The 23314-nt window shown below is 46.5% G+C and overlaps 11 protein-coding genes across 11 annotated transcripts; 3 read left to right on the top strand and 8 right to left on the bottom strand.

The window, feature by feature from the left end:
- Positions 1-68: 68 nt before the first annotated feature.
- On the bottom strand, positions 69-884 carry AGABI2DRAFT_138585 (hypothetical protein). The gene is made up of 6 exons (XM_006455384.1): positions 744-884; positions 597-689; positions 403-544; positions 273-350; positions 152-212; positions 69-89 (listed from the first exon to the last, which is right to left on the bottom strand). Exons 2-4 carry the CDS (start codon positions 671-673, stop codon positions 321-323), a joined length of 249 nt encoding a protein of 82 aa, XP_006455447.1. The 5' UTR covers positions 674-689; positions 744-884; the 3' UTR covers positions 69-89; positions 152-212; positions 273-320.
- A 411-nt stretch (positions 885-1295) lies between these two features.
- AGABI2DRAFT_180503 (hypothetical protein) lies at positions 1296-2777 on the bottom strand (the record flags this gene model as incomplete). The annotated part of the gene is made up of 1 exon (XM_006455383.1): positions 1296-2777. One exon carries the CDS (start codon positions 2775-2777, stop codon positions 1296-1298), a length of 1482 nt encoding a protein of 493 aa, XP_006455446.1.
- Positions 2778-3726: 949 nt separating this feature from the next.
- AGABI2DRAFT_138584 (hypothetical protein) lies at positions 3727-4147 on the bottom strand. Its single transcript, XM_006455382.1, has 2 exons — positions 3953-4147; positions 3727-3905 (listed from the first exon to the last, which is right to left on the bottom strand). The coding sequence occupies exons 1-2, from the start codon at positions 4027-4029 to the stop codon at positions 3818-3820; spliced, it is 165 nt and encodes a 54-aa protein (XP_006455445.1). The 5' UTR covers positions 4030-4147; the 3' UTR covers positions 3727-3817.
- Positions 4148-7917: 3770 nt separating this feature from the next.
- On the bottom strand, positions 7918-9526 carry AGABI2DRAFT_121376 (hypothetical protein; the record flags this gene model as incomplete). Its single annotated transcript, XM_006455381.1, has 2 exons — positions 7918-7948; positions 8007-9526. 2 exons carry the CDS (start codon positions 9524-9526, stop codon positions 7918-7920), a joined length of 1551 nt encoding a protein of 516 aa, XP_006455444.1.
- A 1470-nt stretch (positions 9527-10996) lies between these two features.
- On the top strand, positions 10997-11683 carry AGABI2DRAFT_194980 (hypothetical protein). Its single transcript, XM_006455380.1, has one exon. It carries the CDS (start codon positions 11391-11393, stop codon positions 11544-11546), a length of 156 nt encoding a protein of 51 aa, XP_006455443.1. The 5' UTR covers positions 10997-11390; the 3' UTR covers positions 11547-11683.
- A 1040-nt stretch (positions 11684-12723) lies between these two features.
- On the bottom strand, positions 12724-14357 carry AGABI2DRAFT_194979 (hypothetical protein). Its single transcript, XM_006455379.1, has 6 exons — positions 14340-14357; positions 14252-14287; positions 14146-14191; positions 14037-14091; positions 13505-13981; positions 12724-13438 (listed from the first exon to the last, which is right to left on the bottom strand). The coding sequence occupies exons 1-6, from the start codon at positions 14352-14354 to the stop codon at positions 12895-12897; spliced, it is 1173 nt and encodes a 390-aa protein (XP_006455442.1). The 5' UTR covers positions 14355-14357; the 3' UTR covers positions 12724-12894.
- Positions 14358-15032: 675 nt separating this feature from the next.
- AGABI2DRAFT_209906 (hypothetical protein) lies at positions 15033-17639 on the top strand (the record flags this gene model as incomplete). The annotated part of the gene is made up of 12 exons (XM_006455378.1): positions 15033-15067; positions 15211-15556; positions 15612-15723; positions 15774-15811; positions 16088-16205; positions 16268-16407; positions 16464-16677; positions 16738-16777; positions 16823-17086; positions 17142-17228; positions 17289-17408; positions 17468-17639. The coding sequence occupies exons 2-12, from the start codon at positions 15272-15274 to the stop codon at positions 17637-17639; spliced, it is 1590 nt and encodes a 529-aa protein (XP_006455441.1). The 5' UTR covers positions 15033-15067; positions 15211-15271.
- An 82-nt stretch (positions 17640-17721) lies between these two features.
- AGABI2DRAFT_121372 (hypothetical protein) lies at positions 17722-19089 on the bottom strand (the record flags this gene model as incomplete). Its single annotated transcript, XM_006455377.1, has 3 exons — positions 17722-18285; positions 18336-18646; positions 18693-19089. 3 exons carry the CDS (start codon positions 19087-19089, stop codon positions 17722-17724), a joined length of 1272 nt encoding a protein of 423 aa, XP_006455440.1.
- A 600-nt stretch (positions 19090-19689) lies between these two features.
- Positions 19690-21000, bottom strand: AGABI2DRAFT_209903 (hypothetical protein). Its single transcript, XM_006455376.1, has 6 exons — positions 20931-21000; positions 20794-20876; positions 20533-20741; positions 20298-20476; positions 20023-20230; positions 19690-19971 (listed from the first exon to the last, which is right to left on the bottom strand). Exons 1-6 carry the CDS (start codon positions 20990-20992, stop codon positions 19765-19767), a joined length of 948 nt encoding a protein of 315 aa, XP_006455439.1. The 5' UTR covers positions 20993-21000; the 3' UTR covers positions 19690-19764.
- Positions 20977-21524, bottom strand: AGABI2DRAFT_194977 (hypothetical protein). Its single transcript, XM_006455375.1, has 2 exons — positions 21257-21524; positions 20977-21197 (listed from the first exon to the last, which is right to left on the bottom strand). The coding sequence occupies exons 1-2, from the start codon at positions 21472-21474 to the stop codon at positions 21080-21082; spliced, it is 336 nt and encodes a 111-aa protein (XP_006455438.1). The 5' UTR covers positions 21475-21524; the 3' UTR covers positions 20977-21079.
- Positions 21525-21572: 48 nt separating this feature from the next.
- Positions 21573-22283, top strand: AGABI2DRAFT_121369 (hypothetical protein; the record flags this gene model as incomplete). The annotated part of the gene is made up of 3 exons (XM_006455374.1): positions 21573-21654; positions 21706-21885; positions 21967-22283. The coding sequence occupies 3 exons, from the start codon at positions 21573-21575 to the stop codon at positions 22281-22283; spliced, it is 579 nt and encodes a 192-aa protein (XP_006455437.1).
- Positions 22284-23314: the final 1031 nt, after the last annotated feature.

The following is a 23314-nucleotide window of genomic DNA, read 5'->3' as shown; positions in this document are numbered from 1 at the left end:
CTCGAAGGCGCAGTAATGCCCACCAACGAGTGCTTCGATGTGATTGATGTTCGATTTCGGTGATAGGGCTAGAGCTCCCCGTTCGAGCAGTATGTTCCTCTTTCCTCGTTGCGTATTTCTTATCGACTGACTCTAATCACTTGGTTATCAGAAGCTCGTCAATGGGTAGAAGCTCGCGATTGGTGGTCCCGCTTTTTGGTGTTGACCAATGCGTACGTCTCTTTCTTTTCGTCCATCCTCCGTTTACTCTGCTGACGCGCATTTAACCATAGTTGCGAATATACCCCCGGGCACAGCCCACCCCCCAGCGAGCGGAGGTCTCACCTTTTCTTCTCGACATCAACCAATGCGTGCGTCTATCTTCTCTCTCGCTATATCAGTGATTAAATGCGCTTTTGACAGTTTGCTAACCCCGTAAACCCAGCAAGTAGCGGTTATGTCGGCTTCTGTGACCACCACACAAACCACCGAGGGAGATTTTTTCTTGGCGCCTCTGACGGTAGTTCCGAGGAGGTTGCTGTAGCGGGGCTGGCGTATGGTAGCTGTACGTCTTTTTATCATTTTTAATCGCCTGTCGTCGCTGACTAGATGAACAGGGGCCCGGATGACTCGGCAGTGCGCCAACTCTGCTTCTTTTCTTTTTCTTTTTCTTCTTTTTGCCACAGGGGTTCATCTATCGCGAACATATGGTAACTCATCCTCTTATCGCTTCCGACGTGTTCGCTGATCGATTTCGACCATAGCACGGCTAATGATAATCAGGTGAGTGTTTCTTTATTGCGTTGTTTGCTTATCGGGGAACCGTAGTGTTATACTGGGAAGAGTTTCGTGACACGGTGAGTCTGTCAAATGTATTCATTGGTGGATTTATACTGCTCATTGGTGAAGAATCGTACCCCTGCGATGATGATCGGAAGTAAATTCGATAGTCACCCGTCGATCTCTTGCCTCGTTCTAGCCATCGCCAAACTGTCAGAACATTTCGAGCCCGAGTAATACTGTGGTAGATCGTCCAGTCATACAATTAGGTGCGTCTTTTCTCCTTTCTTTCATTTAAGCTCTGTCTAATACTTGGCTATAAAGGGATGTGCTTCTCCTTTGATACATGTTGACCTACGATAGGGAGCCAAGCAGTAAATGATGGAGAAGAAATAACAATGGAATGTAGTATCCGTCGAAAAATTATTCCGTCTACTTGATTGCGCCCTGAGATCTATGTCGAACCCTCCATCTGCCTTGTGATAACCCCACCGATATACGACGAGATGAGAATGAGTAACTCGATACGCTCGAATTTACCTAGGCAACCAGTCCACCGGCTTTGAATTCACCCATAGCTCCACTCTATACCCTTTCTCCACCATCCTCACCAGCTCCTCTTTTAACTCAGGTATCCATTTCATCTTATGCCTTGTGATTTCTATCCGAAGTGGGCTTCCCGAAAGTAATACTGCCAACTGTGAGCAGCTGCGTCGGAAGGTTTGTAATATCTTTGCCTGGTCGAGATTACCTTCCACACCGTCGATATGGATTGATTTGAGTTTTGGAAAGACCGGCATTTCTTCCAAGCATATTTCAGATCCTAGGGTGCTAAAAACCTCGTTCACGAAGGCACTAGAACATTCCCTGAGAGTGAGGCTCTCGATGTTGGAGAGGTTTGAAAAGTAGGAGAATACTGAAGAGCGTCCAGAAGGACTTTCGCCTTTTTGTATCTCCACTGCAGACAATGTCGGAGGGAGGTGCTCGAAGAAAGTAGAAACATGGGGTAATGATGCCACGTCATATTCGTAAAAGCCTTCATCCCAGATAAGGGTCTGTAGAACAGGCAAGCGGATATGTTGTAGCGTTGCATGGTTTTCGTCGCTTGTTAAAGCCATCGCCCAACCAAATACCTTCAAACGAGGTAAGACAAAAGGGGTACTGGGAAGCTGTATTTCTTTAAACATAGGGTTGAGGAGATGCTTGACTCGGTACTCTATCAAGCGAGTGCATTTCTGGAGCAGTTTCAGGCAGACATCAACTGGCATTTCGTCGAGATGTAAAACCTCGATTTTAGACCACGACAGGGAAAAGCGGAGTAAGAAATTTTTCAGGACGAGACGAGTACACGAACTCTTGATCGAGATTGACTTCGCTTCCCTCTCCTCACTATCCTCAAGCCATAAGAACTCGAGATTAACGAATTTACGAATATGGTTTTTCAGCCAGGTGGCTGAAGCATTACACACGTGAAGCATGTGAATCTGGGAAGCATGTTCTTGCAGAGTTGGTGCAAGAATGGCCACACGATACTTGTACGTCAATGATTCTATCGGAAATTCAAGGCTAGTTGAAACAAGGTGGTTGCCAGCACGGGAAAAAATGGTTTCCATGACCTTTGGATCGCGGTCATCTGCGACAAATGACGTCCAGAGGGATGGCGTTGACAAAATAAGGTTGTGCCAACGAGCTGAGACAGCGGTCAACACACTGAGTATATAGGGAGAAGCGACCTTGGCAGCAACCGGCCAGTCCAAGCCATATTCTTGCGGAAAGTCGAGAGGCGGACAAGCAAATTTGAAGATGAGGGTGAGGATTTCTGGGGGTAGTGAATATATAGGAGATCGTATTTCATTCCTTTTCTTGTACAGTCTCGAAACGAGATTTTCCGCGCGTTCGATCTGGCGTTCGATCTCTATATCGAGGACATCCTCTACTGCATCTCCAGGTGACGAAGTAGCAGATGTTGTGCCAGGTTTTGTTCGAAGGGAGTAGGGAGTCGCAAGGTCGTCTGTCATGATGAGGGTTTAGTGGAATCTGAAACAGCATTACTGTACGCGCACGACCTTATGTTCACGTCAACAGTCAACAAGGCTTTTTATGAACTAATTTTAGTTCATGTCAACAGTCAACAGGGGGTGTGAACACCCCCATCAACCAGAACATATCCTAAAAGAGAAAGACATAACCTGAAAAGGAAATCCTAAATCCCAAAAAGGAAATGTGAACATCATGTCAACATTTTTCACGCGTCGTGAACTAAGATCCAGGTGACAGCTGTCATTACATAATTATTGACAGTGAACATAAGGTCGTGCGCGTACAGTAGTAGTGGTCGGACCAAAGGGTTTGTGCCTCACTAATTATAAGTGTTAGAATCCCTGAAGTGGAAGACTGAACGGTTTGATTTTTCCAAGCGACGTCTGTGTGTGAGAAACCTGATCTACATGTTGTTTTACCAGTGTTTTACTGTTGTTTCCACCAAAGCCGTGGGAAAAAACAAGACCTATCGTTCACCTCAATGACTCGTGTCAGTAAGACTGGTTGTCCCTCTTTGATCTCTCTGTCGTCAGAGGTACTATGTCAGGTTCTACTGCATCTGGATGACTCTAGCATCCTCGCTGCAAAACAGGTGGGCTTTTTCTCTGCCCTACGCATCACGGATGTCAAACTGGGGTAGACGAGCCGGGCACTTTACTTTGCATCAAAATCTCGCCAGCTTTGGTACCGAATTATCATCCGACTTCAAATGTCACAAGGTGTACCTGCTCCAGAGGAAGAGATGGATGCGTATACGGTAGAAGAGTTAGAGAAATGGGCCTTCCGACGAAATAGAGCACAGGATTTATGGGCTGGTATCTCAAAATGTCGCTTCAGTAATCGGCTGCTTCGCGTTCGTGCAGAATTGCCTTCACCTGCTCCATCGTATTGCAAACTGATTCCTGGTGGTCGTTGGCTTCTCGTGGGCTATTCTGATGCAAGGATGTGTACAGTTGACCTGGAAGATGCTAAATTTCCATTATATCCGGTATACAACCCCGGCGAATTTGACAAAAAGTTATGTGGTCAGACTCTGGAGGTTACAAAGACCTTCTGGGTCGATCAATCGAAGCCCCAGCTTTCTCTTCGCATTGCGGGTTGTGTTGCAGGTAATTGTATTCCTTCATTACTTGCGATTCTACTGAATCTTCTCCAGAATATTCTGATTCTGATCCTGAGACTTTGACGGACAGACGAACATTCGTTTACCATGTAGATCTCGTTGGTCATGGCTCAGCTGCCACACTGGTTGCCAAACCTTACGCCCTCTTTGCAAATCCCGGTCTTGGCGACAGAAATTACAATTTTGGACTAAACGAACGCTATGTCGTTGATCATTGGATGGTTGATAACGGCGATGAATTTGTCAGGACAGGCCAATTAAGGGTTTACGATTACTCTGCCAATGTGGTGAATGGAACGAGCCAGAGTCATCTGACATACTCAGCCACAAATCCTATCGTTTACGACTTGAAAAGTTCATTATGCCATGTTCGTCCAGTATCAATTACCATATGTTTTTCTGATTAGCATGGGTCCAGGGTATCAATTTCGTCTATGGGAATACCTTTATTGTCATTGGGACATTGCCGGACGCGGTCTATGTCCTCGAAGTTGACCCTGAGACAAGATCCATCATGCTCCTGCATATTATTGAGACATCCTGTCGTATATGCTCGGACGTTGTACGATTTCCTGGATTATCCGAATCCCGAATGGTCTTAGTAGGATCCAACCCGATCGTCCTTGGGATTGTGATACCCCACCACAAGAATGTCCCTGTGACAACTGTTAAACTAGCCGAGGTCAACTATACCTGGACTCGGCAGAGAAGTCTTACTGCACTTGGAACATCAGTTTCGCTTTTCTTTCAACTTGAATTCTATCGGTCTTTCAGTTTGAATATTTTTTGGATCTTGAACCAATCGTGGGACATATTGCAACCTAGCCGGCAGGTCGGTAACGTTTTTGATACTTCAATGGACACCAACTCCGAACTAGCTTCATTCGACCAGAGTATAGGTCGTTTAGTATACAGACCCTATCGCGGCGACGATCTATCTATTATTGATTTGGTCTAACTTGTATGCCACGACGATTGTCAATCAGATACTTCGTCTGATCATGCCTACCGTTTGTAGCTACTAGTAGTATGTTCCCCGTGTGGTGCATTGAAATACCGTGAAAGATTCTGCGCGACGATAGTACGTTATTTCTGCCATCCAACATGTTCGACCCTCCCCGAAAAAGTCGCCTCTCTTTGTGACATCCTGCTGACTCCAAAATACCCTTCACTATTGCGTCTCGCGCTGCGTCGGTGGCTCACTTATTTGACCGTTTAATTTACCCTCCTACCAGATCCCTTATTTCACTAGTGCCGGTGAGGGATGAAGATGACTGTACAGGTAACCTACGACAAGGCACGTGGTCGGGGCGACCCGACTTCGTTCCCTGTTCCGACCTCTCCATGTCACTCAGCTTTATTCCTAACTATTTTCTTTACCTCGCGTTTTATACGGACACAATCGAGAGGAAGAACTGAATGATTACCTGCACGATAGGTTATTTGCGCGGAGTAGGGCTTCGAAGATATTGACCCAACACCGCGTCCGCTGTATGACACAGTGAAATTTGCCAGGAACTTCATGGCTGGCGTGGTTAAGATCGACTAGTGACTTTCAGCCTTAACTCATCGCAGTGCGACTCGCACCGTAATGGTCGCCACCTTCAAGGTCGCTTCGCTTCTCCAGCGACTATACCCGTCGACGATGATCTTGGACATTTCGCGACTGTTGACCTTGTCTAGCCCAGGGCAGATGAACTCGGCGATCTCAATGGCACTTTCAACGTTCTTATAGCTGCGTGGTTGCCGCCTGCTTCGAAGGATACACTGCTCAAACCCCTCTTCCGAAGACTCGCAGTCCCACCGCATGTCGTCCTCTCAGAGCTCGTTCTAAACTACCCATTCTCTACACGCGCTCAAACAGAACTCCTCCACATCCTCTCCTTGTCCCTGTCCCCTTGCCATCAAATTGGTGACACGATACGATGTTTTGGTGGTTCTGCTAAACACCCTTGTACGTTCGGAAGTTGCACGTTAAACCCCGTTGACTGACGGACTGCCGTCCTTGCAGTTTTGTACTCTATGTGAAATGTTACCCTGAACATCGCAAGTTTATTCAACTCGATTTTGAAGCGCCAGATGACGCTTGCACTTCGCTTATGCAAATCAAGACACTTGTGTTTTGAATGGCGTTTGCTGCTCTTGATTGACATGCCTGATTTAGACCTGGTACGAATTGGACGAGTTGGTTCACGTTCCTCGTCGCCGGAGTTATGCAAGCTACGCTTCTTGTGATGTGTATCGCTTGGAAATTCAGACAACGTCGACTCGGGATTGATGATTTTGGAAATCCTGTCGTACCACCTACCACGGCAGAGCCTGCGGATTCTGGGGGGATAGTGGTGGAAGTGTCATCGGATGCTGTTGTTGAGGACGAGCGTACGCCCCTTGTTCGGAGATAGAACCATCGTATTCAGGTTTTGGCTAATCATTCTGTTGCTTTCTGCATGCAATTAATTCATCTTGGGTTTCAGTCCTCTGGTTAGAATTTGCAAGCCTCGTATACTTGGGCCGAGCGGTGACATCGCCTTACTCGTGATAATCGAAACAATTTCGCTCTCTCGCATGACTGGATCCACTCGCTACGTAGCCTATGACGCTGAACACATTATGCGTCCCAAAATTAACTGCTTTCCGCGGTGGCTGACGGGTTTGAGTTCCGGTTTGAGACATAATGCGGCGGGGGGCGAAAAGTGAACCACCGGACACCTATAAGAACCCTTCTGGTGGCGGCGTCTTGATTCTTCATTCCTCTCCTTCGAACTCTCACTAACCACGGGCACTCGAAGGCGCAGTAATGCCCACAACGAGTGCTTCGATGTGATTGATGTTCGATTTCGGTGATAGAGCTAGAGTTCCCCAGTCGAGCAGTAAGTCTTCTTTCCTCGTCGTGTATTTCATATCGACTGACTCTAATCACTTGGTTGTTAGAAGCTCGTCAATGGGTAGAAGCTCGTGATTGGTGGTCCCGCCTTATGGTGTTGGCCAATGCGTACATCTTTTCTCTATCACCGTTGAGATTACACTGGCTGACGTGCTTTCGTCAACAGTTGCGAATATACCCCCGGGCACAGCCCACCCCCCAGCGAGCGGCGGTCTCACCTTTTCTTCTCGACATCAACCAATGCGTGCGTTTATCTCTCGGTTCTTCTCTCTCGCTATATCAGTGATTAAATGCGCTTTTGACAGTTTGCTAACCCCGTAAACCCAGCAAGCAGCGGTCATGTCGACTTTTTGTGACCACCACACAAATAACCGAGGGAGATTTTTTACTTGGTGCCTCTGACGGGAGTTCCGAGGAGGTTGCTGTAGCGGGGCTGGTGTATGGTAGCTGTACGTTCGTTTGACTTTTTTAAATCGCCTCTCGTCGCTAACTGGATGAACAAGGGGGTGACTCGGCAGTGCACCAGCTCTGTTTTTTTTTTTTTTCTATTCCTATTCTTTCTTTTCTTTGTTGCAATGAATCATCCATCAAGAGCATATGGTAAGTTTGTTTTTCATTGCTTGGACGTGTTCGCTGATTGTTTTGATTATAGCGCGGTTAACCAGGTGAGTTTTGCTTTATTCGCTTGGTGATTATGAAACGTTTGGGCTTTTCTACTGGAGAGCGCTTTGTGACACGGTGAGTCTGTCAAACGTTTTCGCTGGTGGATTTGTACTGCTCATTGAAGAAGGATAGGTGTGCCCTCGACGGTGAACGGCATATAAATTCGATGGTCACCCGTCTATCTCTCGCCTCGTTCAAGCCACCGTCAAACTGTTAGAGATCATTCAGAATACGACTGTGGTAGAACGTCCAGGCATACAACTAGGTGCGTCTATTCTCCTTTCTTTCATCCAATCTCTGGCTAATGCCTGTTTGACTTAACTTAAGGGGACGTGCTTCTCCTTTGATACACATCGAACTACGATAGGGAGCCAAACAGTAAATCAGGGAGAAGAAATTGGAATGGAACGTAGTAGTCATATATTATATGAAGGGTCGTCGAAAACAATTATTTCTTCTGCTTGACTGCGCCTTGCGATCTATGACGAGATAGGAATGAGTAACTCGATACGCTCGAAACATGATTCTAGTATTCACCTAGGCAACCAGTCCACCGGCTTTGAATCCTCCCAAAGCTCCACTCTATTCCCTTTCTCGACCATTTTCACCAGCTCTTCTTTAAACTCAGGCATCCAATTCACCTTATAGCTTGCGATCTCTATCCGAAATGGACTTCCCGAAAGTAACTCTGACGGCTGCGAGCAGCTGCGTCGGAAAGTTTGCAATATCTTTGTCTGGTCGATGCCGCCTTTCAAAATGCCGATGATATGGGTTGATTTAAGTTTTGGAAAGACGGGCATTGCTTGATTTCCGACCAAGGATGTTTCAGTTCCTAGTTTTCTAAAAACATCATCCACGAAGGTACCAGAGCATGTCCTGAGAGTGAGGCTCTCGATGTTGGAGAGGTTTGAAAAGTAGGAGAATGTTGACGACTGCGATTCAGAAGGAAACATACCTCCTTGTATTTCCACTGCAGACAATGTCGGAGGGAGGTGCTCGCAGAAAATAGAAACAAGGGAAAGTGATGTCACATCAAATACGTCAAAGCCTTCATCCCAGATAAGGGCCTGTAGAGCAGGCAGGCGGACGAATTGTAGCATTGCACGGTCTTCGTTGTTTTGTAAAGACATCGCCCATTCATATACCTTCAAACGAGGTAAGACAAAAGGGGAACTAGGAAGCTGTATTTCTTCAGTCATAGGTCCGCGGAGATACCTAGCTCGGTACTCTATCAGCCGAGTGCATTTCTGGAGCAGTTCCAAGCAGACATTAACTGGCGTATTCTCGAGATGCAAAATCTCGATATTGAACCACGAAAGGGAAAAGCGGCGTGAAAAATCTTTCAGGACGAGACGAGTGCATGAGCTCTCGATCGAGATCGGATTCCCTTCCCTCTCATCACTCTGAAGACACAAGAACTCGAGGTTGACGAAATTAGGAATGTGCTCTTTCAACCAGGTGGGTGAAGCCCGACGCACGTGAAGCATGTGAATTTGAGAAGCATGTTCTTGCAGAATTGGTGCAAGGATGGCCGCATGATGATCGTGCGACACTGGTCCTATCGGAAAATTTAGCCTAGCAGAAACAGGGAGGCTGCCGGCACGGGCAAAAACGATTTTCATGAGCTTTATGCCACGGTCATTTGCTATAAATGACGTCCAGAGGGATGGCGTTGACAAAATAAGGTTGTGCCAACGAGCTGAGACCGCGGTCAACACGCTGAGGATATGGGGAGAAGCGACCTTTCCAGGAGTCAGCGAGTCCAAACCATATTCTCGCGGAAAGTCGAGAGGCGGACAAGCAAATTTGAAGATGAGGGTGAGGATTTCTGGGGGTAGTGAATATATAGGAGATCGTATTTCATTCCTTTTCCTGAGCAGTCTCGTTCTTTCACGGGTCAGACTCGAGATGAGATTTCCTGTGTGTTCAATCTGACGCTCGATCCCGGCATCGAGAGCATCCTTCATTGCATCTCCGGGTGATAGAGTAGCTGACGTTGCGCCAGATTTTGTTTGAAGGCAGTAGGGACACCATGACGTCGCAAGATTCTCTGTCATGCTGAAATGACGAAGACAGTTTTAGGCCTAAGGTTCAGTGAAACCCCCAAGGTTAAGGCTTGAAAGTTTAGTGGCTCAATAGGACAGATGGTGTTAGCATTATAATCCCCCGAGCAAGTGGAAGACCGACCCGAGCGAGGAACAAGCACGTTGTGATTTTTCCGAGTGGTGGCGTCTGTCAATGAGTGCGAGTATGTTGATCAACATGTCACAATACTATTTTATCATACTTACCCTGTTATTTCCCTGGTGAGCACATGGTATGCCGCACCAGTGAACGCTAGTTATCGAACCAAGTTTGCTGTAACGGAGACCTGGAATCTCAATGTGGGGATAAGAGAGAAAGTGGTACAACTGCAATCTGCCTCCAAGAGTCCATATGTATCTACTTTCTTTTACTTCTCGCAATCAATTCGCTTATGTCTTTTTCCGTTTCTTTGTCAATCTAGCACCAACCCTTCGGGCCCGGGTCATTCATGCAGGTCGAGTACAGGCGCCGAGGATCAGCATCCCCCTATTTGAGAGCCTGAGGGTGCTGATCACTTAGCACTAGTTTCCGCTGGCCTTTCGCTAGCCTATGCTGCCGGTGTGATTTACGCTAGGTGCTTCTTTCCTCCTTTCTTTCATTTGAGCTTTGGCTAATATTTGCTTGACTTGGCTATAAAGGGACGTGCTTCTCATTCGATACACATTGATCTACGACAGGGAACCAAGCAGTGAATTGGGGAGAAGATATATGAGTGGAATGGAGTAGCCATATATCATATGAAGGGTCGTACAAGTCGAACACAATTATTCCATCTCCCTGACTGCGCCTTGTGATAACTTCACAGTTCTACGACGAGATAAGAATGAGTAACTCGATACGCTCGAAACATGATCATAGTATTCACCTAGGCAACCAGTCCACCGGCTTTGAATTATCCCAAAGCTCCAATCTATACCCTTTTTCGACCATCCTCACCAGCTCCTCTTTAAACTCAGGCTTCCAAATCACCCTATGCCTTGTGAACTCTATCCGAAATGGGCTTCCCAAAAGTAGCTCTGATGGCTGTGAGCAGCTGCGTCGGAAGGTTTGTAATATCTTTGCCTGGTCGAGGCCGCCATCGGAACTGTCGATATGGATTGATTTGAGTTTTGGAAAGACCAGCATTCCTTGATTTCCGACAATGCATATTTCAGATCCTAGAATACTAAAAACATGATCCGCGAAGTCACCAGAGCATTTTCTGACAGTAAGGCTCTCGATATTGGGGAGGTTCAAGAAGTAGGAGAATATTGAAGACTGTGACTCAGGATGAAATGCAAATCCTCGTATTTCCACTGCAGACAATGTCGGAGGGAGGCGCTCGAAGAAAGCAGAAACGAGGGGTAATGATGTCATATCGGATGCGCCAAAGCTTTCATTGACCAAGACAAGGGTCTGTAGAGCAGGCAGACGGGTATATTGTAGCATTGCACAGTCTGCGTCGCGCTCTAAAAGATTGTTCCATTCGAATAGCTTCAAACGAGGTAAAACAAAAGGGGAACTTGGAAGCTGAGGCCGTGTTTCTTTTCCATTCCATACCCCGGTACGCCTGGCTCGGTACTCTATCAAGCGAGTGCATTTCTGGAGCAGTTCCAGGCAAAAAACATCTGGCGTATGCTCGAGATGTAAAACCTCGATCTTGGACCATGAGAGGGAAAAGCAGCGTGAATAACCCATCATGACGAGACGAGTGCATGAACTCTCGATCAACAATGACTTCCCCTCCCTCTTACCACTCCAAAGACATAAGTAATCGAGGTTAACGAGATTAGGAATGTACTCTTTTAACCAGGTGGGTGAAGCCCGACGCACGTGAAGCATCTGAATCTGAGAAGCATGTTCTTGCAAAATTGGTGCAAGGACGGCCGCACGACGACGCTCGTTCAGCACCGATTCTATCGGAAAATAAAGGCTAGCAGACACAGGGAGGCTGCCAGCACGGGAAAAAAGGGTTTTCATGGCCTTTATGTCGCGGTCATCTGCGACAAATGACGTCCAGAGGGATGGCGTTGACAAAACAAGGTTGTGCCAACGAGCTGAGACCGCGGTCAACACGCTGAGAATGTGGGGATAAGCGACCTTGCCAGGATTCCGCGAGTCCAAACCATATTTTCGTGGAAAGTCGAGAGGCGGACAAGCGAATTTGAAGATGAGGGTGAGGATTTCTGGGGGTAGTGAATATATGGGAGCTCGTATTTCATTCCTTTTCCTGCACAGTCTCTTTCTTTTCAGGATTAGACTCGAGATGAGATTTTCTGTGCGTTGAATCTCGGCATCGAGGGCATCCTCTATTGCATCTCCGAGTGAGAGAGTAGCTGACGTTGCGTCAGGTTTTGTTTGAAGGCAGTAGGGACACCATGACGTCGCAAGAATGTCTGTCATGCTGAAAGGGCGAGGACAATTTTTGGGCTCGGAGGGTTTAATGGAAACCTGAGGTTAAGGCTTGACACTAGCATTAGTTGTGAATTGAGCAAGGAGGCTTGAAGTCTAGTGACTCACCAAGAGAGATGGTACAATTTCCGAGCAAGTGAAAGACCGACCCAAGCGAGGAACAAGCACGTTGATTTTTCCAAGTGATGAGAGCAAGAAATTGATCAACGTGTCACAAGATTTCCCTGGTGAATACGCGGTATGCCGCACCTGCGGCGAACGCCAGATGTCGAATCAAGTTTACTATACTGGAGAACCAGAATTTCGATGTGGGAGGACTAGAGAAAACGATACAACTACAAAAAAAACTCTGAAATCATTCTAAATAAGTTTTTTGTACTACCGGTTGTATCGTTCTTGTATGTCAGTGATCACTAGTTCACATATCACATCAATTCTCCCGGAAACTTTCACTGATTCGAATTCTTCGTTTAAATCCTCTCCTCCAGGTATTAAAACAACAAAGCTACATGTACGGCGGAGGATATCAACCGCAATTCGCCCACAAATCTACTTCTCTTTTACTTCTCGGAATCAACTCGCCTATGCCTTTTTTCGTTTCTCGGTCGATCTAGCGTCCCTTCGGGCCCCGGACAACCCCCGAAGCAGATCGCCATTCGTCATTCGTCAACAGTTTCATTTCAGTTGTTCTGCAGAGGATAGCTTATAGGGATAATTATGTTACATTCGTCTGGATCTCCACGTACGCTTCAGTAAAAAAACCACCACCACAAAATTTACAAAAAAAATCTATTATACAGAAACAAAAAAAAAAAACGACTCGAAGCACAGAAAAAACATAGGTGGGCGTCCTGATAAAAACCAGCTCATGGATGGATATGTAAGCCGAGCACAAAATGGAGGAGGGTATACCGTCGTAAAAGAAAAAGAACCCCATGAACATTAAAATTCAAAACGAAGTCGTCGAATCGACCTCGATAGTGGGAACAATCGAAGCAATGAACTTGAGGAACACGACCAAATAAAAGTCTACACGCATTCCCTCGACTTGTTCATCACCGTCTGCACCTGAAGCCGCGGCAGCCTTATCCTTCTTCTGCGCGCTTGATTTTCCACCACTGCCGAATACTGACCATTTCTTCTTTCCTTCCTTCGTCGTTGCGGCCAATCCTTGTTGTTGTTGGTGAGCGAGTTGTTCAGCTACAACACTCGAATTCATCCTTTCGATCACTTTTTTCATGACGCTCGCGTGCTTGCAAGGATGCACTGAAGCGGCTTGTAAAGAGGCGGAATGGATAAATGGTTCGATGGTGACTGTCTTGTTCGCGTGATCTGCGGATATGTCTTGGAAGATGTGTTGAGGGGTAAGTGGATTACGGTTCTCGTCGTAGCCAATTAGCCAAACTCGAGGGGTTTGATAATACTTGTCATAAGTGATCATGACGTCGTAGGTGCGAACTGAAAGAAGATTGTCTTTAGCGGGTTCGATTTGACTGGTGGAATGGAATGTGATTTTTGACATGAGCGACTGATGCGATTTAAGGAAAGAAAGATCGTACCTGGCATCAATCACACGGCCACTCGACGGCTTGGGCAAAGGTTTATATTTCGGGGCGGCAGTAGCCTCGTCTTCCTCCTCCATTATTTCCTCCATGTCCGGAATATCGTCCAAATCTGGTATCTCCACTACCTCTTTCTCTTTTCCGGAGTGATCGCCACCGAGATTCAAACGCGAAACACCATTAGCCACACCGTCAACGTTGTCCAGGTCAGGTATATCCAAGATCTCGCCCGGATTCTGCAATGAATCCAGCGTAGATTTACGACCCGCATGTGTCTCTACCCATTCGTCGCCGTCAAGATCAGGGCCAGAACCAGGAGCACCATCAGCAAATGAGAGAAGACGTTCGGCATCCTCGTCTGCATCGGTATACGCCAGGGAGGTTGCACGTCGGAGACAGGGTACACCGCGTGTTACGAGATATTGTTTGTCTGCGGGTAAGAAATCGCGAGTTTTGGACTTGTCACCCGATTCCCTGAGAAAGGGGGTGAGAAATTGAAAAAATTGGGCACGAGGTGCTCGAGACGGACCAAGACCAAACGGGGAATTTATAGACCAGAAAGTCACCGGCGCCGACGAACTCCTCTGTGGTGTTTGAGTAAAGCTACAAAGCGGATAGACGATGATGCGTACACGCACCTGGGGTGATGCGCCCGTGTTCTTTGAATTTACTTTCTTTTAGAACCTGGTGAAGGGGGCCATCCGTCAGCCGATCCTGGCAATGTTGCGGCAAATGAGTACTCACCGGGCTCAAGATTTCACGAACAGCAAAGAGGTGGGACTGTGGTGGAACTGTTGGTCGAGTAGAACGTCGAGGACGACGACGAGCTCACCTGGAGAGCCTGCATGGGTGTCGGTGGCTGAGCCGCTGAGCCTCGTTAATCGATTGAGCCTCGCACATTTGCTTACTGGTGGCTCCGGAAACAAACATGCACAATTAATAAAGGAGATTAGATTAGATCAAGTCCTCTTTGACGAGAATCGAATACGAAACTCCCATTTCTCTGGCTCCCAAGTTCTTCCTCTTGACCTGATGAACTTCGAGTCACCCAATGGGCACCATGATTATGCATCAAGTAGGACGTGGCGCCGTCAGCAGCACTTGTAGGTGTTACACTGGTTTTGTGTGCTCACCTCCAAGAACCGAGTAGCCTGCGACTGCAAACTTTGCAGTAAATATTTCGCAGCACAGAGTCCGGGTCTAAGCCCAGGCCTCAGACTTTCCTATCTCTTAAGCCGAGCCCAGAACCTTGCGAATGGCTGTGTAGCGGGCTTCGGGCTCCGAGCTTGGGCGGGCCTGAAGGCCTGAAGGCCGAAGCCCGAGCTTACAAATCATTAGGTTCACTCAGTTGTGTTGCCGCTACATGTTCGAAAACAGGGGAATTGAGCTCGGTGGGTAAGTCGGCACACGACTGGGCGACAGCGGGCTAACTTTATTTCGTGGCTTCAGTGAAGACGGACTTGGTTCTACCCACTGGCCATGACTGTAGCGCGGCGTCAGCTCGACCTCATTCTTGTTGATCATCAAGGAACCATAGGCCAAAAAATCAATATCTGCACAGTGGGTATTTCAAATGACTCCTGGCTCATATGGGGCTGCATAGACAAGTATAGACCCCTGACTCATATGGGGCTAACATAGTATAGTATGCCGATTGAATCTCCAAAAATATCAATTCAAACTTTGACCCCTGATCTGCGCAGGTTCAAGCAGGTTACAAGCCACATAAGCCGCTTGTTTCTTTGCGTCTACTACCCAATATCGATGCCACTTGATCAAGGCGCACTCAGACCAATCGTCTCGGTCCTCAACATTTCCGGACAGCTTCTCGCCCCTCTATCACTGAGCATTGGAGTTTATGCCCTCTTCAGACTCACCAAGTTTGTCTGGTGGGAGTATATCTCTAATCCTCTGAAGGACGTTCCGGGTCCTGTTAGTCCCAGTCTGTTGTCCGGACACATTCAAGAACTTGTAGCAGATTTTTCGGCTGTACTGGAGGAGTGGGCTAGTCGATATGGCAACATTATTAAATATAAAAGTTTCCTTGCTGTTAGTGGAAATTTCGTTCTACATATTTTGAACTTATCGAACCGTTCCTGAGTAGACCTCGGAGGTAGTTATAATGGACGCCAAAGCTATCAATCACATCATGAACGATCCATCCTATCAAAAACCCACAATGACAAAAATGTTTATAAGCGGAATTCTGGGTCCTGGTACGGTTAGATTCATTTCTTAATGTTGAAAAATTGTCAAGGGATTATAGGTATCGTTATCGTCGAGGGACATGAACACCAAAAACAGGTAAACATCGTCCCTTGTCTTGTGATCTAGATTACCATTTTACTGACACTTGTGCAGAGAAAGGTTATGGTGAGTTCTTCCTACCCCGAATTAAAAAAATCCTTCAAACTCAAATCTGCCCCTCCTTACTACAATTTCTGCCTTTACCGTAGAACCCTGCCTTTGGAGCCGCGCAAATTCGAGAACTAACAGAAATATTTGTTGAGAAAGCGCTGGAAGTACGTTTTCTTGTTAACTGTAGACCATTCGCATTCCCTCACCTTCGTGTGTATTCAGTTGCGGGACGTTTGGGCCCAAGAAATCCAAAACCAGTCGCAAGGAAACGTATACCAGGCCAAAATAAACGCTCTCGAGGGTTTGAGTAAGACGACATTGGACGTCATAGGGCTTGCAGGTGAATATCTTTCTTGACGTCGGAATGTGGGACCTGTGAGGTTTATCAATTAACGATTATAGCATTCAATTATAAATTCGATTCTCTGAAAGGGGAGAAAAATGAGCTGAACACAGCCTTCAGCGCCCTATTTACCACCGAGTTTTCTTTTTCTTTTGCCGCGTTTTGCAGAATGGCTCTTGGAAAGTATTACTGGATTTTGGTGGGTTACTTTTCCTTCCTTCACGCGAGCTTCTTCGTCACGCTTCTTTCTGTTAGCCTCTTTCTGGAGACAAAGCGGTTCGTCGGGCTAAAGAGACCATGGATCGAATCAGCATCCAGCTGGTGAACGAAAGTAGGGCAGCAATAACGAGTGAGGGACAGGATAAAAATTTTAACCGCAGGAGGGATCTGTTATCATTACTGGTGAAAGCAAACGTGTCCGCTGACCTGCCCGAGCACCAAAGAATGAATGAAAAAGATGTCCTCGCTCGTAAGTCTCTGGTTATCGAGCCATTAGATGCTTTCTTTATATTCAGCCGATCTGTTATAGAAATCCCGACATTTATTATCGCTGGCCATGAAACTACAAGGTAAGCACCCGCTTTGATTACCGAGTGTGTACTCATTTGCCGCAGTACTGCAGCCTCATGGGCACTTTTTGCGCTCTCTACACATCCAGACGTCCAAACCAAATTGCGTGAAGAATTGTTCACCATCCAAACCGACAATCCATCAATGGACGAACTTAATTCTCTACCTTATCTTGATGCCGTCTTACGCGAAACATTGAGATTGCATACGCCTTCACCCTCTGTATTGAGGGTCAGTACCAAGGACGATATTCTACCACTCGCTAAACCTTTTGTTGACGAGAAGGGAAGGTTGCGAGATATGCTCGAGTGAGGTTTTCTTGATTATCCATATTTACATTTCATATTCATTCTCTGTATTAAGGTTGAAAAAGGGGCAGATAGTGCTTATCCCGATAAAGGCCATCAATAAGTCAGTGGAAACTTGGGGAGAGGATGCAAAAGAGTTCAAGTTTGTTTTTCTGATTCTTGTTCTGATTCCATCGATTTGATATGTCGTCGTGATCTCTAGACCTGAACGCTGGGAATCCATTCCAGAGGGTACTAGCACTATCCAGGGTGTTTGGGGCAACATGCTGACCTTCTTGGGGGGCCCACGAGCATGTATCGGGTTTCGCTTTGCCCTCGTAGAGTTCGTGTTCCTGTTTCATTATGAACGTTGAACTAATGTGTTTGTGTGGTTTTCCATAGGGCCAAAGCATTGCTGTTCACACTTGTAAGAACATTTGACCTTCAACTCGCGGTCCCGGTGGACGATATTGGGAGGAGGATGTATGTCACGGAAAGACCAATGTTGAGAAGTGATCCCAAGGCGGGTGGTCAGATGCCTTTGCTGATTACGCCTTATATACGCGAAGATTGATGACGTAGAACCTTGGGTACACGTCTCGAAGCTCTGAATCAATCGAAATAAAGAATGAATGATTTTGGATGACCGAACTAAATTAGACCAAGTCAACAACGGATATACAAGCAGTGCTACCATCGTAGACTATATATGCTACACGACCAATATTTTGGTCGAAAGAAGCTAGTTCGAAGCCATCGTTCATGGACTCATAATCAACAGAAAAATAATCAGCCAGCTGGTTAGGTTGCGATATGTCCCAAGATTGGCTGAAAATTCGAAAAAGACCGACGTCTTGTAACCAATCCGATTGAAAGAAGAGTGAAACTGATAATCCGAGTGCAGTAAGATTCGGGGTCTGATTCCAGTCACTTTGGACCTCAGCAAATTCAACTTTTGTCGCAGGGATGTTTTTGTGGTGGGGTATCACAATTCCACGGAGGAACGTTGGATTATATCCTAAGAAGACCATTCGGGATTCAGATGATCCAGGAAAGCCTACAATGTCCGACCACCAAAGGTCACAATCTGAGGATGTCTCGATGATAATAGTATGCAGCAATGTGATCGATCTTGTAATAGGATTGATTTCAAGGACATAGACCGCGTCAGGGGATGTCCCGAGGACAACAAAGGTATCGTCATGGACGAAATTGATAGCCTAATCCAATGTCAACTAGAGTAGAAACGAGAGACTGACGTTGAACGAACATTGAAAAATGAACCGCTCAAGTTGCAAATGATAGGATTGCTGTCGGAACTCATTGGTTGATCTTCACCCCCTTCGACCACTTTGGCAGAATAATCGTAAACCTGTAATTGACCTGCCGCAGCGGGTCCTTCATCGTCGTCTTCTCTCCAATGATTGACGACATAGCGTTCGTTCAGCCCAAAACTAGGACTTCTGTAGCCTGGACCGCGATTGGGAAAGTAGGCATAAGGTCTGGCGATTAATGTGGCGGCAGAGCCATGACCAACGAGGTCTACTTGGTAAACAAATGTGCGAGCATCTGAAAAACTCTCTGGAGAAGATTTAGAGAAAGCGCAAGTAGTGAAGGACTTTAATACCTGTGACGCAACCCGCAATACGAAGAGAAAGCCGGGACTTGGATGGATTCACCCAAAAGTTGTAGGTAATGTTTCCTGTCTCACATAGATTCTTGTAAAATTCGCCGGGGTCGCATAGCAGATGTGATGTAAGGCTGGTGGCATCTTCCAGGTCGATTACATACATGGTTGCATTGGAATAGCCCACGAGAAGCCAACGGCCACCAGGTATGAGTTTGCAATAACATGATGAATTGATTGGATAGTCGGGAAGATTTACGATGCGGGTACGGAAACGATTTTTCGAAATGCCGGCCCATAAAGCTTGTGCTCTATTTCGTCGAAAAACCCATTTCTCTAACTCTTCTACCGTATAAGCATCTATCTCTTCCTCTGGAGCGGGTACACCATGTGACATTTGAAGTCGATTAATAATTTGGCACCACAAATGGCGAGATTTCGAAGCAAAGTAAAGTGTCCTATTCGTCTGCCCCGGTTCGATACTCGTGATGCATCAGATGCAGAAGAAGCTCACTTGTCTTGCAGCGAGTATGCTAGAGTCATCCAGATGCAGTAGAATCTGACATAGTACCTCTGTTGATAGAGAGATCAAAGAGGGACGGTCAGACTTATTGACGCGGGTCATCGACATGAACTGATGTTCAAGGTGAGTAGAAAGCCAGCCAGACAGCCAGCGGTCAGCCAGTCACGTGGTTAGCCGCTCAGCACAGTTCAGTGCGACGGTGGTCTAAAGTACGATCCGGCAAGAGCTGTATGCACTCCGGAGCCTATACGACAACGTACAATAAAGACCATAATGCCAGGTGAAATAAAATTTGATCACTTTTTCTCCGCAGCTGAATGCTTTCGCCTCTTATTGTACGGATAGATTTCTCACAGGATCATGTAGTGCAGCATCAGAGACTACTTGCCCAAATAACCCACGAGGGAAGTCACTTCTTGCGTGTCTTTTGTAAAAAGCGAGTACCTGTCTTTAATTAATCGTCCATAAAACTATGCCGAAAAATCATATAACCGTCCATCAAACAACATTACATGAAAGAATTTACTCTCAAAAAGCATCACCTCGAGCTCAACTTTGACCAGTCCAAATATTATCTTCATTAACCTCTCTCGGCCCCCCCTCAGTTTCTCGTCTTCTCTCGTCTTCACCTCTATACACGCCCGGACAATGATCCTCACCAGGAAGTGTAATAGCTTGTCTCTTATGGAACCTATGATACGCTTCCGCCGCTAATAGGGCGAGGGGATGTATGGCGGTGCAAGCAACCACAGTAGCCTTATAGAAAAACACATCAGGAAAGAACAGAGCATAAAGTAAATAACGTACGTAGATAGGCGTCGGTTTGGGTCTTTCACTCCATATACTTACGCAAATCCAGGTGGCCGCTATGGTCCACACGATATCGCGTCGAAGGATGACGACCAGTAGACCGACCAAATTTGTTCCAAGAACTACGCCAAACACGGGCCATACATGCCATGGTGTGTAGCTCGCACCATCAGAGATGGGAGTATGCACAAAACCGAGTGTAATACTAGATATTGCAGTGAGTCTCACATTCGCTGAGAAGATAGGTTCTGGGAACACACAATAGATTCAACGGGAAGAGAAGCGAGAATGGGAGAACGAAGAAGAAGCGAAGAGGTGCATGAATGAGAGCAGTGTCAAAGGGTCGCGAAGAAACGGGCGGATGATAGATCAATAGCGCCATATTGGAGTATAGCAAGAGTAGTATGAGGATGCCTTGCAAGATTGTGCCGATCAAGAACCATTCCATGACCTGAAAATTACTAGGGTTTCAGTTTTAAACGACGGAAAATGCGACTAAGTTCGAACCCAAGTGATGGCCCAAATGGCCATGATAAAATTCGAAAAGACGAGAGAGAGGCCAACGCCCTTAATTAGCGCCTTTTTTGTTTCTGGTTTGTTGGCGAGGACGAGGAGGATGCAGTATCCGACTTGCATGAGATAGAGTGCCAAGATGTATATGCCAATGATGGGTGTGTTGGGTGAGATAGCCGTGGGCCGAAGGTGGGATATACCACCTATTAGAAACATGAATGGTGTATTTCACATGAAGAACAAACCAAATCATACTCAGAGAAGGCTTGACTACGATTGCGCACACGAGAAAGGTTGCTAGGTTTATGACGAGTGAAAGAGGTGTCAAAACCTGTAATCTTCAATGCTTTTTGTTAACAAACTGTCGTTGTACGACAAAGAATGCGTTTTACCTGGTCAAAGCCAGATATTCCCTGACTGCTGGGTGATTTGTATCCAAGGGAAGAGCGTCCATGGTGATCGAGTGCAAAGGAAGAAAGGTTTAGATATGACGTCACACCATAAACCAGCCAATTATATACATCCTTGATTCTCCACGATTCTAACCCCCGTGCAGTGTCGATATGAATACAATCTCATCTCCATCCTTCAGTACGTAGTCCCCTTCGCCCTCCAGCTCCCAATCGGTGTCATTTACGAGCACCAAAATACCTGGCCGACTGAGAAAGACTGTCAATCAATGTGACACACTTAGTGGAGTAGATGTAGTGCAACTGACACAGTCTTGTCCTCGGTAAACAGCTCTGGCCGTTCTTTTAGCAGATTATGTCGAAGGTAATGAATCAAGTATGTGATATCCGCAGACTTGGTCTCCACATCGCCATCATCTTTTGGGACGATCGCGGGTATAGAAATCCGGTGCGAACGTTGATTGGCAAATAAGAGCTCCAGCCCTCCGCTAAACTCGATTTTCAGCGACACCGTATCTGTCGACATCGGGGGGAAGGGAAATTGTAGGTGGTGTTGTTGGCACGTGATATATTCAGAAGAGGAGAGCTCCGAATTTCCCACGATTGCTTTGTCTCTTAGCCCGCATGGATGAAACGCAGCCCGGCTATGAGATTTGGTCCGACAAATTCAAGCGTAAATTCAAAGAAAATCCATGGGTGCCTATTGGTATGAAAAACCAGCTTTCTTTGACGTTGTATACTTACAATCTTTCAACAGGCTGTTTAGCCACCACTGGCGCTCTCTTTATGGCCTCGGTTAGAATGCGCCACGGAAAATCTCAAGACATGCAGTACTGGCTGCGCGCCCGTGTCTTGTTTCAAGGTGTCACTGTTGTCGCCCTCTTAGCCGGAACCGTGGCTTTCCAAGCCCAAGGAAACCGACCAGTAACAGATTCCGGTACGTCATATTTGTTTGATCGCCCCCTTCCGCTTCGCAAGCATTCCCCTTCCACGTTTTGTTCTTGCTTCTTTTGAAAAGGAAGAAAACATTCCAATACAGGTCTTGTAGGTACCGAATCGTCAACTGTCGCAAACACGGAGCCTCTACGAGGGGAAAAGAGGGAAAAAGAAAAGGCGGAATTCGAGGCACGGTTAAAGGATGCCGAAGTTGCGCATGCACAAGAACAAGCTTTCTTATCACATACCCCTCGCAGTTTTTCAGCGGCTGCAAGTGCTCCTACCGCCGACAAGCAACAAAATATGGAGCAAACAACGTCTCCGGCAAGTGGGGACTCGAAGGGCAAAAGTTCGTGGAGGCGGTGGCTTTGGGGGTCTGGAGACTCGAATAAAAGCTAGTAATTGTCTTGTCTACTATTCTCTACTTGCAACCTCCTGGGTACTGAATACTATTTGCTGGATATGTCATCAGGTTTTCCGGAACCTTACTCGACAGCCGCTTTAATTGAACTCTCATTTCTATGGATTGGTGACAACGTCTGAGTTCACTTCGAAATTCAAGTTCTCGTTTCGAGTAATCGATATACGACTTCCAATGGTTTCTTGCTCGAGTTCGGTACCTGACCATCCCCCGCGATCTATTTTCATCTTATTTTATCAAAACGATACCAGCCAACAACTCAAAAGATTATCACTCTATCATCTCAGTTCCCTTGATTTCGTTTTTAAAATGTCTTGTTGAAGAGGGAGGGGCTTTTTCTCTGTCGGCGAGAACACATATACTTTCCGTCCAAACGAAAAATGGCCAACCCGACGTTTGGCAGCATGTTGACAGTAAGTTTGCATATTAAGGTTGGATATAGAATGCTACGAGGAATCGTTGGATAGGTGTCCACGTAGCCGAAACACCTCAGTTTGCCAATCAGGAGACGGCGCAAATATGATGATTTAACTTCTCGAATCTATCAATCACGGAGGTGACAACGCGAACATGATGCATAAACGCTACAGGAAGTTTGTCATACACAGGAAAGTTACTGGACAATTGACAGTGTTGGTTGGGCTAGAGAGAGGCCCGCCTTGGGCGATAGTCCCCAGGTGGTGCGATTGAAGTTGGTGCGCAACCAGGTCACTGTAAACTTCGATCACCTGCGTCGGCTGTTCATGTCCAGTACGGTTTGCGTGCGCCAAAATAAAACCACATTTGTAGTCTGATATGGCTTTCAGCAAGGTATATATGGAACAAGTTTCAGTGCATCTTTCTCCTATTCACAATGGACCGCAGTACCGTATCACTTCAGGGAGAATTAATCCTTGCCAATCAACTTGGACTGGTCACTCCTACAACCGTGGTCGGCACTGCCCAGCCTAAAGGAGAGCGTTCAACCCGATTTCTGAGAGGATTTATGACATGTGAACCGGTGATCACT

The sequence above is a fragment of the Agaricus bisporus genome, assembly GCF_000300575.1.
Source record: "Agaricus bisporus var. bisporus H97 unplaced genomic scaffold AGABI2scaffold_10, whole genome shotgun sequence".
Classification (NCBI taxonomy): Eukaryota; Fungi; Basidiomycota; class Agaricomycetes; order Agaricales; family Agaricaceae; genus Agaricus; species Agaricus bisporus.
This window is presented reverse-complemented; position numbering and strand designations above follow the sequence as displayed.